The 18,511-nt window shown below is 41.4% G+C and overlaps 1 protein-coding gene across 1 annotated transcript in view; it reads right to left on the minus strand.

The window, feature by feature from the left end:
• Csmd1 (CUB and Sushi multiple domains 1) overlaps nucleotides 1-18,511 on the minus strand; it is a 600,818-nt gene that overhangs the window by 280,566 nt on the left and 301,741 nt on the right. Inside the window, exons 16-18 of the mRNA XM_036209300.1 lie at nucleotides 16,618-16,806; nucleotides 10,335-10,504; nucleotides 4,274-4,430 (exon numbers count right to left, since the gene is read on the minus strand). Of these exons, the coding sequence (XP_036065193.1) occupies nucleotides 4,274-4,430; nucleotides 10,335-10,504; nucleotides 16,618-16,806 (516 nt within the window). The remainder of the gene's footprint in view (nucleotides 1-4,273; nucleotides 4,431-10,334; nucleotides 10,505-16,617; nucleotides 16,807-18,511) is intronic.

An 18,511-nucleotide genomic window follows, 5' to 3' on the forward strand; every position in this document is an offset into this window, starting at 1 on the left:
ATGCTGGGTGCACTCAGAACTCCACAGAGCTCAGCTTGGAAATGAGGAATGGACCATTCTGTACCACGTTTCAGAACACCGTGGAGAATGGATGAAGTCCTGAGCAAATGTGTACTGTTGGTATGAGCACAGCTGTGTCAAGAACCCCTCTGCCTCAGACCCATGGAAATGACAAAACCATCCCCTGGTCAATGTGCAGATGCTGACAGTATACACAGAAAATATAGACTGCATCTTCCTCCTCTTGGATATATACCTGCCTCCTCTTTCAACAATAAACCTATCTCCTCCATTCAGGTGTATAAAACACACACGTTGAGTTCCCAGGCTGCAGCTTGTGCATCTCCATCAGAGCACATGACCAACTCAATCCCAGCTTTTCTGCACACGTGTTTGTCTTTTATTATTCCCTCTTTATCCTAGTCAGGTCAAAGCTTCACAAGTCATGGCAGATCACTCAGCCCTGTAAGGTGCAGAGGGACACAAACTGGACACTGGACTCTGTTGTCCCTGATCTAAGAGATTATGAGAATCAGATCCCAGACATGGTGACATCATGGGAGAATGCCATCCGTAAGGCCAGAGTACACCTGCAGAATGAAGCAGTGTTTCCAATTCAGGTTTACTTGCAAGTGCTGCTTCGGTTCCCCCTTTTACCCCTTAATATTAACTACTTAACATGACTAATTTATGTATCTATTACAAATTGGACCAATCTTGATCTTTTCTCTATCATCATGGCCAGTGTCTTTGTCTACATCAATACCTTTTGTATTTTAAATTTTCTTTTAAATTTGCAGTTATATAAAAATTTGCAAGTAAGTATGCCAGCAGTTCTGGACTTTGGTCATACATTGAAATTTGGGGCACCACCATATCATTCCTTGTGTGAAACTTTAGAAAATCCCTTTAAGATCTGGATAAATGCTCAACTTTACTGAAGGAGAAAAAATAATGATTTAGCAAAGCCTTGGACCCAAAGAAAATGTGAAGAGTTGCATGAATCTGTTTTAAAGGACATACAAATACTCTGTGCCTATTTCTAAACACTTCACTGTGTTTACTGAGTGTTGTATTCACTCTCTGTGATTAGTGTAATCCACCCACATGTGTACATTAATGGATCCAAAACCTGTACATTCATGATCTTTCCCCTGTAGTGGGTATTCCTTCCACCTATGGCATTGGGATACTAGCCCCTAGGGCATGGCCTCTTGGCTAGCTTAAGACTTGGGGAGCATGTATGCCAGTCTCTTCTCTCTCTCAAGCTCTTGGATGGTGGAGACCAAATCAAGTGGCATGAAGCAACATGGCACCAGTGATTAGCCTTCTAGGACTCTGTGAATGAATTTGCCATGTCTTATATTAGTGAGTTGTTCTCCTCAATATAATTCTTTAGTAAATAGTTCCTTTATCTGTAATCCAGGGGCTTTCTGCATTATTTTGCAAATGATGAAAACCTAGCACAAAGTGATTACAGGTTTATTGAAAGTAGTTAGGATCACTTGTGATCCTTGCCTCAGGAATAAAACTTTGTTTCAGGTATTGGGTTGCATTGTGGGAGCAGGGATTTCCTAAATCTAATTATGATGTGCTTAAATCTAGGGTTTAATGTGGAATCAATACTGTTTTGATTATATAGCCATTGTCACTATCCTGTCTATATTATTGCTATATTTCCCATGTCATAGAATGACTGTGTTCTGAGACAATAGTACATACAAGATTCCCAGGCTTGTGCTTCTGCAGGTATTAACAAGGACATGTAATCCCAGGTGAGTGGGAAGAGGTCAGCTTTCTTGTCAGAAGAACCAAATGAGAGTCCAAGACAAACTATTGACATACCCCTTTCTTCTGTTTATGGGATGTCTGACTTTCTATGTCATTAAACAGATCCTATTATTCATTATGCCCCAAAACAGGTGGGCAATAGATTGATGCATTCAGAAAGATCCTCAGCAGAGTGTGAGGAGGTAACATCTGTCTCTCCACTGTGCTGATGTCAAAGAGAAACCTGGAATTTCATTATTTACATGGGCAGGTGTGATCTGGGAAAATCACATTGCAGAAGCCTTGTCAATGATGACAGTGGTCACACAAGACAACACTCTCCCGTCAATACCAACTCCAGAGATTTAGAGCCCAGGGGATTCTCTAAATGCTTTTTGAAAAGTGGAGGTAATATTAAAAAGTCTGGGGATGGTTTGTGATTTCCTCATGATTCCACAGCTAGTCACTTGAGGTTCCAGCATGGGTGAATACAGATGCTGCATTCACACCCACAAGAACACATAACTGGATGCCCATCCATAAATAGTCACACCTACTGGAGACAGGAAGCAGCTCCAGTGTTTGATAAGCAGTGACATAATCTAAGTCAGGCTCGATGCCTTTCCTAGGACAGTCTTTGGAGACAAATATAGGAGCTTAGCCACAAGGCTGAGAGCAATGTGCTTGGCAGGTAATGGAAGAGCGGGCATCACTCAGGTGACAGTTTCCTGATCTTCAGTAAAGACGCATTACAGGAGATGTGGATGATGAGAAAAGGTACCAAAAAGGTGTTCCTTGGCAAGAGAACTAACGGGCCACCCAGCCAAATGTGGGCATGTTGTCTTCTATGCTTTACTTTCAGAACACTATTGAAAGAGTATCCCACAAGTTTTCCACAATCAAACTGTGTTCCTCCAAGATGAGGAGCTAGCAAATGGAGATGAAGACACCCAATAAGGAAAGAAAAGCCATCAAACATGATGGAGAACATGGGGTTGGAAAAGGGTCACTCATGCAAGTACCCCACATGTACACATATCCATATCCTATCCACAAGGGCTTCACAAGAACTCCCACGGAACACTCTGACATTGAAATTTTTAAGTGGGATTCACCTAAAGAGATTTATAACCACAATTAAACCCTGTGATATCCATTGTGACTTACTACATGTGTGAATTAGTTAACAACCCTTCCCGTTCACTGAGTCATTTCAACAGCATTATTCACAAACAGGAAACAGTGGCTTTCTCTTACAATTGAGCATTAACTCCACTTTTGTCTAAAGCTCTTCAGTGCTGCAACTGTGATGTCATGTACAGAGTAGGGTCTGAGGTGGTTCAACTTCCTGTTAGATACTTGCACTAGCTCAGGATAGCAGATGTGGGACTGTAACCTTCCCTGTCCCCCATATGCCTAGTCTTCAAACAGAGGCATAAGCTCTGACAAGCTCTGCATGATTAAATATGAATTTTTCAAACTTCTCAAGCCCCAGAGTCATCACAAAGCCCCAAACCTTCGGATCAATGAAAATCTGGGTTGTCTTAGATATGTCCAGATCTTAATTGATCAGCGTCCTTAACTGATAAAAAGCAGCAGGGACCCTTGTCTTTACCACAGATAACAGCCCCTCACATACATTTGTGTATGTGCTTCTACAAATAGATGTATATGATTATATGCATTTATGAACACACACACAGAGTACTGAAGAGATGGCTCTGCAGTTAAGTGTGCATACTGCTTATACAGAGGTCTTGGGTTTGGTTCCCAGAACCCACATCAGGTGATGCAGAACTGCCTGTCACTTTGGTTCCAAGGACTTCAACACCCTCTGGCTTGTGCAGGCACTTACACTCACATGGTGTACATAAACTCACATGGCCACACACACATACACATAAATAAGCACAATAATTCAATTCTAAAAGAGAACATACATACAGATATGTATATATACTGTATATCAGTCATTCAGGGATTATTATAATTACATCAAATATTCTCTCTAAATATTTCATATGCCCAGTTGTTATACATTTTTATATGTGTTTATATGCATGTGATTTTACACACACATACACACACCATAATCAGTCCTTTAAAGAGTTAAAGAGTACTGGTAATTATATCAAACATTCTCTCTAAATCTTCCACACACATATTCATCAGGTTTTGAACATATTCACTATACAAAAATCTGTATTTTTATACAAAGTCTGTCTTGAAATGTTACAAGATGTTTTCTTTTCTGGCCAAGCTGTTTTATTCTTAGAGTAGGATGCCTTCTATACAGATCAGTGTAAAGCTATGTCCTCTATTAAAATGCCCCAAATATGGCCTCATCAACAAAGGAGATAATTAAAACTACAAGTCAGTGCACAGGGTTCAGTGTGCAGCCAGCAAAGATATCCATCACATAAATTCACTGTACAGATAGATAGTAGGTGTGCCCTAATGAAATAGCCAAGATAACATGTGTGGCTGGCCATGGGCTACTCACTGGTGTAGGTGAGCTGGAAGCCTTGGGCGGTGTCTGACCCATTGGTGTTGAACTCCAGCCTCAGGTGGTTGGAGGTGCTGTTCAGCACCAGCCCCATCAAGTCACTTTTTGTGAAGACTCCCAGTGACCTTGAGGAGCTGTCCTTTCCATCGTAGACCTGGTGAAAGGATGCAGAGTCAGTCCACAATTTTTTTAATCTGTGTTGTTAGGCAGCGATTTTAACAAGCCATTCCAAGCTTTAAGGATGCAGCTTCATGCAGAACTTCAAACTTAGTTGACAGAAATACAGGTGGATGATGGAACTAAATAATCTATTTCCTTTCAATTTTACTTTTCCCACTAACACCATAGACAAAAGATTTCTGGGCCCATTCTTGTTCATATTATTTTTCATTCACTGCTTTGAAGACCAGTTTTTATCTTTTTTAAAATGAAATTTCTGTGCATTTCCTGGTTCCATTATCCACTGTTTTCTTCTTCTCATTGACTGTTATTTACAGGGTTTCATTGCAAAGGCACTGGGAGCAGCATTAGCCACAGCACAGGCATCTCCCTCTCCTTTCACTTCTCTCTAATGCATTGAACCATGGCAGTGTTGAAACCATCACCGTTTGTAAGTATGGCATGTGAGTGCACAGCAGTAGAAGGGTCCTATCACACAACAGCAGAACTTGCCGTGAAATCCTGTACATGTGATATTGTTTATGAATGGTGTGAAGTTGAGAGATGTAATCTTTAGGAGAAAGAGACCCCAGAGCTTGGCTCAGAACAAATATTTAAGGTGAGGGTGCAGAACTGCAGTTTAGGGTGCACAGTGCATTCTCACCACTGGGGAACCAACACCATACCCTGGATTGGTAAACTACCAGACTACTGCAGAGCCTGTGACACATACCCCTCTTCTCACAGCACTCTTTCTGCTGACAGTCTGACTCTATCTTGGACATGTGATCACACTGAGTGTGGCAGCCTTTCCTTTACCAGTGTTGGTGGTGTGCTGATTGGGAATGGTGTCCTTTGCCTCCCTCACCAAGAGATGAAAACCTTGTGGGTAAAGGTCTCAAGGAAAGAAAACTAAATGTGCATTAGATTCTTTTGAGGAGAATTCACCTATTCTTAAAGAACCTAATTACTGTCTCCAGAGACTTCTACAGCTTCTGATGTCAGATCTAGCCCCACTGTTATCCCCTCTAACAGACCTTTAGTTTCTGAAAATGTACCATCTAGAGCAGTGGTTCTCAAACTTCCTAAAGCTTTGACCCTTTAATACAGTTCCTCATGTTGTGGTGACCACCAACTATAAAATTATTTTAATGATACTTCATAACTGTAACTTTACTGTTGTTATTAATCTTAATATAAATATCTGATATGCAGGATATCTGATATGTGACCCTAAAAGGGGTTTAGACCTGTAGGTTGAGAACCACTGATCCAGATGTTTTAATCAGGTCCATTTCTCCACCAATTGTAGAACTAAAAGGCAGGAAAAACCTCAGGCACAGCAGACAGCAGCAGGTAATAAACTTTATTAAAAGGGAAGCAGCACATACACACATACAAAGAAGGAAGGGACAGAGACAGAGACATAGAGGCATAGAGATCCACACAGAGACACCAAGAAAGACAGACAGAGAGACTCCCCACAAAGTAGGAAGAAAATCCAGAAATCAAACTCCATTTTCCCCTGAAGGACTGTGGTTTTAAATGTTTCCGGTGGGCTGGTATAGGTCTTCTTTCCTGCCCCTTATTTTGGGTTGGTCAGTTTAGACAAAGAAATGGGAACTGATAGGCCCACAGCTTCAGGTGAACGTGCTCATTTCTTGAACATACCTGAGCAGTCAGGACCAGTCAGCTGGAAGGGAAACCTACTGTCAGGAGAAAAGGCTCACCAGACCTTTGTCCTAGGTTGGGAGGATGAGGAAGAAAGTGGGAGCATCTCATCTTTATAATTTATCTCCCTTTCCTTGTGTGTCTGATTGTGAAGGATCTGCCTAACTCCTAGTCTGTCTCAGTCACCCCCTTCCACTAATGGATAAATCATATGCTGCTTGACAGGCTGATCTCACATACATGTGCTCATAAAAAGAAAATGTGTTCAGAAAAATAATTAAGTTGTTATTTTAGTTCACTGCAATTAAGCATGCAAATATTGAATTGTCTGATAAAATGCCATTTCCTTACTGAAAAGGCTATTTTTATAGGCTATTGTTCTAAGAATAAACTTTACTTTAAAATATGGCTCTGTCAGATGTCAGAAGAGTTCTGACACTCAATATTGGGTTCTATGTCCAAGAGAAAATATCCAGGTCTCTCTGAAAGTCCCTGGGTCCCTCCATATACCAGGTCATTCTCTATCTTATGGGCATGCATGCAGAAGGATGCATGAGGATGTGGTATTGTGTTCCCAAAAATATTGTGCAAGCTAATAAACTTAACTGGGGTCAGAGAACAGGAAAGCCACAATATTAAACATGAGGATAGGCAGTGGTAGCACACGCCTTTAATCCTAGCATTCCAGAGGCAGAAATTCCTCTGGATCTCTGAGTTCAAGGCCACATTAGGAACAGCCAAGCAGGTGACACATGCCTTTAATCCCAGAAACCCAGCCTTTAATCCCAGGGAGTGACGGCAGAAAGAGAAAGATTATATAAGGCGTGAAGACCAGAAACTAGAAGCATTTTGGCTGGTTAAGCATTTGGCTGGTTAAGCATTCAGGTTCAGGTTCTGCTTCTCTGATCTTCTAGCGTTCACTCCAATAACTGGCCTCAGGTTTGATTTTATTAATAAGACTCTTTAGGATTCATGCTACATGAGGACAGAGAATAAGTTAAACACAGATGAGCCCTTTGCTCAGTCGTGAGCTCCTGTCTACACAGGGAAGGATGGAGCCCTTGGACAAACTCTCAGTGGTTCTGTAGACAGTAATTGATGCACAGTGGAACAGTCTAGCCAGGAAGCTATTGAAGAAAGTCCTTAACAATTATGATAAAGATGCCTAAGTGTAGCTCTTTCACAGTTGATGGCATCTGATGGAGGTACAGTAAGGAAGGACTCAGTTATCTTTAAGGGGCAGGCCACTGGGAGTTTGACCATGCTCTAATGAGTATATGAGCACAAATTGGACTTGGTGTATCTTTTTTTCTTTTCTGCAGGGGAGGTCACTAGAGTATGATGATGATGTCGTTCTATATACTGTGAATATGTGTTGCTCTGATTGGTTGATAAATAAAGCTGTTTGGCCAGTGGTGAGGCAAAATGAGGTTAAGTGGGACATTCTAACTAGAGAGAGGGAAAGGAGAAAGAAAGAGAGCAGAGGAGATACTGCCAGCCACCACATGGTGTAAACAAGATGTAATATAAGCCTCTGTGTGTTTATTTGGGTCTAAGTGGCTGTGGGACCGGGGGGCTGCGGGAGCTAGGTGGGACCAGAGAAAACTTCCAGCTACAAGGGTGGGAGGGTAGACCTGGAAGAAATGGGAGGTGACTGATTGGGGTACATTGTATAAAAAATTGCCAATTAAGGTATAAAAATATTACATTGAAAAAAAAAAGAGTAAAAATCTTGTGTAAATATCTCCATTCCCAGGATAGCAGGTCTTCGAGCCATGTTCACGTCACCAGAGCTTAAGCTCTGTATGCAGCTGTGACATCCTTGAAGGAGCTCTCAGAGAGTGAGCATGCAGCTGACCCACAGTGAGTGACTGGGGCTCTGTGATTGCAGAGTGAAAATGGGGCTCATAGTTGCATTCATTCACAAAGAAAGAAAGATGGGTTATGCTAGTTCTCAGGGTATTCTTGGCCAGGGCCCCTCAGCCACCAGCAACCAATACAAGTGTGGCTGTCAGGGGAAGCAGCTTGGGGTCTCCTGTTCCACACTCCATGATGAGGATCTATGCTGCAACACCCCCTTGCCCAGGCCTGGCATTCAATTGGTTCTTAGAACCACAGGGATGTACTCCCATAGGTCACAGCATATTATGTGACATCTTGAGTCACAACTGAGAGTTTTTGGGGAGAAGCTTTCCTGGCTTCCAGAGCTGGGCCCTGGAACTCTTCCCAGGACACCTGCTTTCTTGCATACATGCATACGTAAAAACTGAATTCTGTCCTTTGTTCACATTATGTGTACCTGTGAGTGTGCAAATGAAACCAAAGTCCTTATGACTAGGCCATGGTGGTGTGGAAGATGAGTGTGAGCAGCCTGGGCCCCTAATAAGATGATTTAACTTGAAACAGATTATTTCAATATGAAGGTTTTATCATAAAACTCAACAAAGTCTAAGGAAAAAAATGCAATGGCATTTCATATGTTGGGCAGTTTTCCTGCAATTAAATGTGGTAAACAAAATTGTTTTCTTCTTCTTAAAACTTTTTTTACTTATTATTTATAATGAACACATTTCCAAATGGAAATGATTTCCTTCTTTGTGCCCCAATAATGTTTCCCAGCATTCATTTCATTCGGTGTTTCTAATCACCATCTCTCCCATTACACACAGAACACATTTAAATTTCACCTAAAACTTTATCTAAAAGGCATACTGACTTCTAAATTTGAGGTTATCAAAGAATCTAGAAACTTCCTACTTGCAGTCTCACTTTTGCTTTAGTGAGACTGCTTGTTTCCTGGCTTAATTATAGCCCTTCATGCTGTCAGCATGGGACCGTGAAAGTCTATTGAAACGAAAAAAAGTGACACTGTTAAATTATGGCATTGAAAAATAGCCCATCTTGAGCATGGGAGGCAGGAAGGCCGGTGAATATAGAGGAGTCTCTGACCCACACAACACTCCTTGTGAGGTTGAGTGGAAGCACAGAGGGGCACATTCAGCCCCAGGTGAAGGAATGCCAGCAGGGAGGTGGCCACTCTTTCCTCTGAAGTGACTCTTTAAATCCTTTCATAGCTTAATGTGAGTTGAAGCCACTGCATAAGAGAGGTGCCCTTGCTGTGTTCCTGTAGCTGATTCTGACTTACAAAATCTGGAACTTTAGAAAGAACTCGAGAATATGAGCATAGTGTTCCCTTGACACAAGTCAGCCCCATGACCTGGAGAATTGCTTCCTTCTCCCTGGAAGGGGCAGGGAGTAAGCTCCACAGTTTATGACTTTTTATCTCAAAGCCTTCTTTTTTTACTGTCTTGGGGCTGGGTCTCCTAATGTCTGCCTCCCTTTCCTAGGACCTGGAAAGTCTTCAATTTCTTGAAATAGTTACGGAGGGTAAGTGAGTCACTGGAGAAACATTAGCATTAAGGATGTTTCTGCTAGAGCTGGGATCTGACCAGATAGGACCCAGAATCCCACTGTTCTGTGCTGAGACTCTAGCTCTTCCAGTGCCTTGTTTATGTATAAGGGGTAGGCTCCTTTTATCACTGTATGAGATCCTTCCCAATCTAAGTGTGATAACCACATTTGACAACTAAAAATAACTTGGGAAAAGAGTGGGTGAGGGCTCTGTCAGTTTTAACAACTATTATTATGCATCACACTAACACTGAAACAGCCAGAAAAGTCATTTTCATTGCATGCTCACAGGAGGAAACCAAGTCTCAAATTAAGTAATCTTCCCACGATACATGGCTTAGCAGTGCTGGTCTACTGTTACAGAGAGTATTTCCAAGTCTACACAGTCTACTATGTTATAATCTCTCAGATAAATCGGATTAAATAATGTAAATAAAGGTATATTAATATGTCTATGTAAAATGTTACATAGATAAATGGATTGATCAATGAATACATAAAAGAGATGATAAACATATACATACATGATAAATAGGTGATAAATAGACAGATGATACATCATTCATAGATAGACAGGTGGTAGATAATAGAATACAGATAAATCCAGATAAGCACACAGGCATATAGATAGAAGATATGGACAGATAATAGAGAGACAGATGGTAGATAGATAATAGACATAGAGATAGACACAAGTAGACAGGCACATAGATAAAGAAATAGATCAAATATAGCTACTAGATAACAGTTGCCAGGTAGTCTGGTGATGGATTCCCTGGATTGAAAAATCTTGGTTACAGTCTACAAAGTATTTTACCTTTAAAGTGTCTCCTTCAAATAGCTGAAAGGTCCGGGCTCTGAGATGGATCCCCTTGCCAGCTTCCGTTTCTATTTTATAGATACACTCATGGTTATTATCATAATTGGATGGGAAATTTGGAGACAGTAATGTTCCTTCATTTCCTTTGACACTTGCTCCACATTCAGCTAAAATAAACGGGACATTAAAAAAGAGGATTCAAAAGTGGAATTATTGATTAAGGTAGATTAAAAACTCCAACAGAATGACTACCCCAACTCTATCAATGTACACTTGCTTTCCAAGGATAGTCTCAAAAGTAGATTAGTGTTTTACAACTCAGTAGGAAACACATCCCATTCATCTCCTTTTCAGGTTTTTCTTATATACATTAACCAAATGATTCTTACTACAGAAACCCAGCACTCTGCCAGAAAGAGGTTTGAGAATAGAATCAGGATGCTCCAAGTACCATGCCTATGTTACCATCCCTCCTTTCTGACTCATCTTTTGCCAATTTGTCAGTTTTACTCCTATATTGATGTAATTTTCCCCTGTGTAGGCTGTGTGGTACCAAAGGGGGGAATCTAAAGGCAGACAAAGTCACCAAGTTATCTGGTCACATGGCATAGAGCTCACATTTCATCTGGGGATAGAAGAGCATTAGGTAACAGAGATAGATTTCTCTGCCTTTTCTTAATGGAAGAAAAGGGCCACTAACTTCCAGCACCAAATCTGCATGAAATAAAATACCTGAAATCAAGGTAAAGCTGACAGTAAATGACACCCAACTTTCTAGGAAGCCCGAGGAAACCAAATGAGTATGTGTTCTCATCTATGGAATTGAAGAATTTCAGTCAAGAACTCACTGAGCTCTAAAATGTTGAGGGGAAAATAATCATTAATCAAAAGAGGTAGCACACTACCACCACCACTCCCACAGTCACTGCCACTGCCATCATCATCATCATCATCATCATCATCATCATCATCATCATCATCTCTGCAAGGGCAGTGTGTCTGGGGAGCCCAGGCCTCTGTGACTTCAACTTCCTGGAGCTCAATTAGAAGTAGTTTGTTTTCCTTTTTTAGTCATGATGGAACAGGATTTCCTTGGCCTCCACACCCTTCACATCATCAGGTTTTGAAGAGAATTTTGTTTGCTTGATCTGTTTTTCCTTTTCTCCTCCATGATGAACTTGCCAGTTAGAGAATTTTTATAAGCTGAACAGTAACAATCTTAGGTAGGTGCAATCCATCATGCTAAGGTCCTTTAGGCAGCCTGTTTGAAAATTAAGCCTGCCAGGCAGTGGTGGCACATGCCTTTAATCCCAGCACTCCAGAGGAAGAGCCAGGAGGATCTCTGTGAGTTCAATGCCTGCCTGGTCTATAGATTGAGATCCAGGACAGGCTCCAAAGCTATACAGAGAAACCCTGTCTCAAAAAAACAAAACAAAACAAAACAAAAAGAAAAGAAAAGAAAATTAAGCCTATTCAGTCTTCAAAGATAGACACAACAAATAAAAATGGAAATATGCCAAAGAGCCTGAGAAGTTCTGAGCCTTGGTGCTTCATCCCAGGGGTGGGGAGGCAGGGGAAACGCTACAGAAAACAAGGCATCCACATTTAAGAAGCAGTGACTCCAATTTTCTCTCTGTAGAGGACTGTTTGACCCTCCCTCCCTCTCTGCCTGCCCCCATCCTCATGGGTATTTGTGGGCTGCAGCTTCACAGCTGGCACTGATTGAATAGACTTAGGCAGAACCTACTCCTCTGACCTGTGGGGTCTACCCAGAAAGCACCAGAAACATGGAAAGTATAAAGCATCTCTGCCATTCGTTCACATTGGCTATGTACAACTAATATCCAAACAGTACACTGGAAAATTAAGCTTTTTAAAATGAATAAATCTTTTGTTACCAGTTAAATTTAAAAATTTGTTCCTTGTTATATTGCTGCTTTCAACTATGTTTCTGTAAACATAAATGAAAACTAATTATTTTTCTTTTTCCATAATAGTAAAAAAAAGCACATGGAAGATAAAAATTAAAACAACACCACCAAAAGCAGGTGCCCAGAAAATTGCCGAGTTAATTGACCCAAGTGCTGAAAATTCCTTGAACTTTGCTTAAGGGATCCACATGACCCCTCATCATCATTGCAAATAAATGTTTTGCTTTTTAAGTCTTTTAAAATTCTTTCAATAGTTTTTTTTAAATATTTCTCTAAAGTGCTGGGATATCATATCCCTTAAGACAAATCACTTTCTTCTTTACAGAGAAACTAATAAACCAGTAATGAAAAAAATTGAACTCTTTTTGAGTTTTAGAATTCAATTAATTAAAATTAAATCAGCTGTGATGTGATGGGATCAATTGACTCTGGCCTTCCTTCTTCTATGCAATGGGGTCAACCTGTGAAGTCAAGAGTCTTCCTACTCAGATCTCCTGCAGCATATGACTCATACAAGGTCAAGCGACAGAATCCACAGACCCACACTGCACAGCTGCAGGTTGGAAGTCTGACACACAAACACTAGCCACATAATCTATAGGGATTAACAAATATCCAATGATAGAAAGGTTATTTTGTTGGAGATGCTGATTCCTTAGCATTTGGTTATAAGAAATTTAACCTTTCAGTATGCCCGTGTGATGCTTAAAGTGGAGACAGGCTTAAGTCACCTCAGAGACTTGCCCATCTGCACAACATTGAGGCCACAAAAGGTCATACAGGTCACAGAGGTTTGGAGATATAATCATTGGGAGAAGATATATGTGCCTGCAGCTAGTATGATTTGGTACAAATTATGGTGGGGCCTCTGAAACTGTTGTGAAATGGACAAGACTAATAACTCGCTTTCATTTACATAGACACATGCTTTGGAGGAAAGGTATGGAGAACCAGAAGAAGAAGAAAAAAAGCCATAAAATAGAAACAACAAGATCTACTTCTTAAAGCAAGCTTAACCTGATATTCACATAAGCTGCTTACCTGTGCCTAGAACATAGAAAGCCCTCCCCAGTGCAAGGCAAGTCCTATATTAACTCAAGATATCTAGGAATTGCATAAAAGGAAACTGTTTAATCAGTTTGTTATATTAAACTGATTTTCCTAATCAACACTATCATTGGATAAACCATTAAGAGTAGAAATAAAAATTTATTAATTTTTTTATAATATTATGAATGAAGTGGTTGGAAAGATGCTCAGTAGCTAAGAATAGTCACCACATAGAGTGGCTCAAAATTGTAGTTAATTCCAGCTCTGGGAGAGCTGTCACCCTCTTCTGGCCTTCCAAGATATCTGCACACATATGTTCATATACATATAGACACAAATAAATAAAAATAATCAAAATAAGCCTTTTAAAATTTGTAAACAATCAATTGAAGAAATAGAAAGGAACTGGAGAGTCACGGGGTTAAGATGATGATATCTACAAAGAATGTCAAATGATTTAACACTAAACTTAGTGGTAGAAGAAATGCAGTCAGTCAAAATCCAGGTAGAATACTTCACTTTATTATGTCTCTCTAAAGTATTTGCAACCTTGGACACTAGAGAACTCTGAGTCTTTGTATCCTTATAAAAGACCCTTTGGTCAGAAAGTGCTGTTGAATGTGTTTTCTCATTAGAATATACATCTCAAGTTCATTTTAAATATGCCTTCACCATATCCCATATAGTACATATTTCCTAGGATACTCAACCTGTGATCACTGAGGTGGATTGTAACTCTTGGCCAGGAACAAATAAATTGTATTTTCATAAGTTTAATGAAAGCAAGAGAGGGTGTTCATGGACCAAAGTTTCTAGGACCAGGAAGGGTTTAAGGAGGACTGTTATATCCATCTGATGGAGAGTTAGCTCTTAGGGTTCCAGAGAAGGAACTATAGGTCCAAGGGGTGATAATTAATCCAAGCAGATTTCTGACCCATGCCAGCCGCTAAAGAGGATCTGAAAGTGAATCGTGTGTGTGTGTGTGTGTGTGTGTGTGTGTGTGTGTGTGTGTGTGTGTGAGAGAGAGAGAGAGAGAGAGAGAGAGAGAGAGAGAACCTTCATAAGTGACCAGTATGTGTTCAAAAAAAAAAAAAATACACCACAGGAAACCAACCAACTTGACAGGGCAAGCTTCCTCCATTGGAATGCAGGAGACAAGTAAGGGTGAGTGTAGAACACTTATGTATTGAGATTAGTGTACCCAATATCTTTTTTTTTTTTTTTTTTTTTTTTGGTTCAGGTAAAGGCATATTGAATGAGAGCAGAGTAAGGCTGGGCAAGTCTAGCATGGCCCTTACTGTGGGGTGGTTCCTTTTGAGTACAATGGGAATGACCTAGCAGGTTTCTATAGAGAGGGGATTATGTGAATTCCCAGACTGTAACCAAGGTTTCAGGAGCTGGGGGGGGGGGGGGGGGGGGGGACGGACCCAGGATCTTCAGTGCAGAGACAGCAGAGTCAGCAGAGGCAGAGCTGAATCCCAAGCTGCATGGCTGACAAATTCATAGGAACCAGAAGCCAATGGGTGTGGACAACTTCAGACACAAAGGTGGTGCCAGGTGTGCTGCATGCCTGTTGGATTCTGTGTAGTTTGTGGCCCTTTATCAGAGATATCTCACAACCTGCTGTGCTAAAATGAAATGCAGGAAGTAGCAGGCAAAGTGCAAAAGGCTGACTAGAGGAGAGGCCACTGCAAGGCTTTTTCAGGCTCTTCCCAAGGGTGTAGGATGTATAAGAGCCAAGGGCATCTGCTGCCTGGCAATCCACAAGCTATGGGGTTTCCTGATGAGATTCTGCCTCAGTTGTCCTACCTTTAAGATAGAGCCAGCAATACAATACTTATTGCATAGACACAGCACTAACTAAATACAGGCAAAGCTCATGGTACCCTCCAGGCAGAGCTCAATAAATTATTTCACATTTTAAGACAACAGTGTGCATTCCTGACTACCAAGAAAAACAGAGTTGTCATGATGAATGGAAGAAAAACAGCATAACAACTGACTCTCACAATCTCTAGGCTAATTGCTTGATTTTATTCAGGTGGATTTTCCCACAACTCAAACTGAAACTGTTAAAATATTTAAATATGGAGAATGCATCCCAGAGAGCTCTGGGAAATCCTCAGAACATCAACAGAACAATGTCCAGATAGTCTCTGAAACTTGAGAGAGGTTTTCAACATGGGATGGGAGTGGGGGAAGATGAGAAAGAGGACGAAACACATTTGATGTTGATAGTTTTGTCTACAGTTAAGGCTTGACTCCGTGGCTCATGAGAAGCCAAAGGCCAGCACTGATTGTTGGACTCAAGAGCATCCCTGAATCTTGCCTAGAATAGATGAGAATCAGAGCTATGGAGAAATGTGGCCATATTCTGCCAACTTTCTGGCATTTTCTCCTTATTCAGTTTATCTCAGGGATCCTACACCTTCTTCTGTTTTGTGACCTGGAGGCTTGGAATGACTCTTTGATCCACCTCTATAAACCCAGAAGTCTTGGGGAAAGCATGGTTAATCTCTTACATTCTTTTCTCTTTTTAGGGTGTCTGGCTGCTTAAAGAACTGGTCATGAGCAGACTGCTGCTGAGTGTTGTGGCTGGGTGACAGGTGCCACACTGTGTCTCAGGAATAATGAATGACCAGGTGGTCAGGCTTCACAGAAGTCTTGCACTAAAGCCAGGATGGCAATGGTGGCTCTACATTTCCAGTCAATGCCCAAGAGAAGTACAGTACCACTGCTCTGAACTACTGCACTCAGGTCAGCATGCCCTGAGAACCTCCTTACAAATAACCCAAATGAAAATCTATACTCCACAGCCTAGCAGAGCAACTGCCTGACTTCTCATAGATGACACTGCTAAATCAACCTCTGATGCCAAACACTGGTGATGCTTCTTTGCTGGAATGCACAATCAACACACAATCAAGGGCTCCAAGGGAAACAATGGCACTATTCTGGGCTGCCTTTTGTCATCACAGGGAGTATGGGTCTCAGCAACAGTAGAGTTAGCATTTCCCCTTTCCCCATTTGCTAAGTATTATTATTATAATTTTTTACACTTACTTTCCCCCTTCATATAGACCCTTGGCACATACTCTGGTCTCCCTTTACCATTCACAGAACCTTCTAATTGACAGAGACATAGTTTATAGATGAGACAAATCAGGCTCTGAAATTGAGGGAGCTCCCCACAGTCCAGGCTATCCCAATTCTAGCCTCTGCCCTTCCTGGCCAGCCTCCTCTCTGTTTCCTGACCCACTGCCCATGGATGAATGAAATGAAAGCGTGTGGCCACCTACCCACACACCTTGGCAGAGGTGCACTCCACACTCGGCGTCCCCCACCCAGGCACGTAAGCTTGGTTGCACCTTCTAAGCGGTATCCCTGGAAGCAGGTGAAAGCCAGCGTGTCACCCACACCAAACTGGAACCCAATTCTGCGGCTGAAGGCAGGGACTCCAGGGTCATCACAGGGCTCCAGGTCATATTCTGGAAACAAAAAAGAGAGGGTGCATAGCAAGCTTTCTCATTGGAATTTCTTTGGACTGCCAGCCCCCCTCGCCCCAATAATGACACAGAGACTTATTATTAATTATGAAGCTTGGCCAAAGCTTAGGCTTGTTCCCAAATAACTCTTATAATTTAATTTAATCAGTTTCTATTAATCTAGGTTTTGCCACCTGGATCTTTACCTCTTATCCAAACTGTACATCTGACTTGCCTCACATCTTGCTGGCCAAATCCACTGTGTCACGTTCTAAATCAGAGTTCCTACCTCTGCCCAGAAGTCTCGCCTAACCTCTCCTGCCTAGCTATTGACCACTTGGCTCTTTATCAAACCAATCAGAATAAAACAGCGACACATTTTCATACAGTGTGATCAGATATCCTGCATCAAGGGTGAGGATGTGGTGCTTGGGGAGCAAGAAAAAGTATTTAGCTTAGACTAGGAAAGTGAGAACACTGAATGAAACCTCCCTTTATCCTTTCTCTCTCTCTCTCTCTCTCTCTCTCTCTCTCTCTTCTCTTCTCTTCTCTTCCCTCCAGCTTTTGTCATATGAATTCCTATTGTTTGTCCCATAGATTCTAGCATAGATCTCGGCAGTTTACAATATAAACATATACATGTAATAAGGTAAAAATAAGATGAACCATCTCCCTTTGAGAGGATGAAATCAATTTTCTGATATTCACAGCTGCTAAAACCAGAAAGCTTTGCATTTTCCTTGAACATAGTTTTCATGAGAGAGGCATGGGGCAGAAGGCAGAGTAGGGCTAAGTGTAGTGATAGCAGTCAGCCCATTAGGGCCAAGTCACATGTAAAACAGGTGTGTCTGAAGCTAAACAATTCTCAATTTATGAACCATGTTTTAGTGATATACAATGGAAAATATTTTGTTAACTAGAGATTTCTCTAAGCTCCTCCAGAAGCAAGTACTAAATAAGTGAAGGAAAGCAACACTGCATGGCATGCAGCTGCCTGTGTGGAGAATGTCTTCAGAAGGTTGGCACCACTAAGGGTCTTTTGTGTCAGCCTCATGATTTCAGCAGCTTGTGGGGACCACACTATGTGTGCAGGTTGAGCACTGTTTGCCATTGGTCCCCCTGTTTATCTTTGGAGAGGACTAAGAACCGGTGTGTCAGAAACACAATGAAGGAGAATAGATGCCCATGCTTTCGTTTGTTGCTGTTTGCTCCATCTCAAATGCCCCATGTCCAGGACGGTCATGTTAGCACCAGGCCATAGGCCAAACAAACATCCCTAGAGTGTGGAGATGAGCAATGGTATAAGGAACTGATCTAGTTTTCTTTCTGTTGCTGTGATTAGCAGCATAAGGGAGGAAGAGGTTTTATTTGCCTTATACTTCTGGGTCACAGTGCATCAATGAGTGAATCCAAGGCAAGAACTCAAGCAGAGAGTGAGGCAGAAACCATGGAGGAAGACTGTTTACCTGCCTGCTCTTTGGCTGGCTCAGCATGCTTTCTTATACAGCCAGGACCATTTGCCTAAGGATGATCACTTAGAGAGATAGGCCCTCCTACATCAATTAGAAAACAGGACAGGACCACAGGCCACTATTGATTCAAGCAATTCCTCAACTGGAGGTTCCCTTTTCCTAGGTGACTCTGTGTTTTGTTATGTTAACCATAAAAGCTAACCAGAAGAGAAACAATGAAAGATTTACCAAGGAGG

The sequence above is a fragment of the Onychomys torridus genome, chromosome 17, assembly GCF_903995425.1.
Source record: "Onychomys torridus chromosome 17, mOncTor1.1, whole genome shotgun sequence".
NCBI classification, from domain to species: domain Eukaryota; kingdom Metazoa; phylum Chordata; class Mammalia; order Rodentia; family Cricetidae; genus Onychomys; species Onychomys torridus.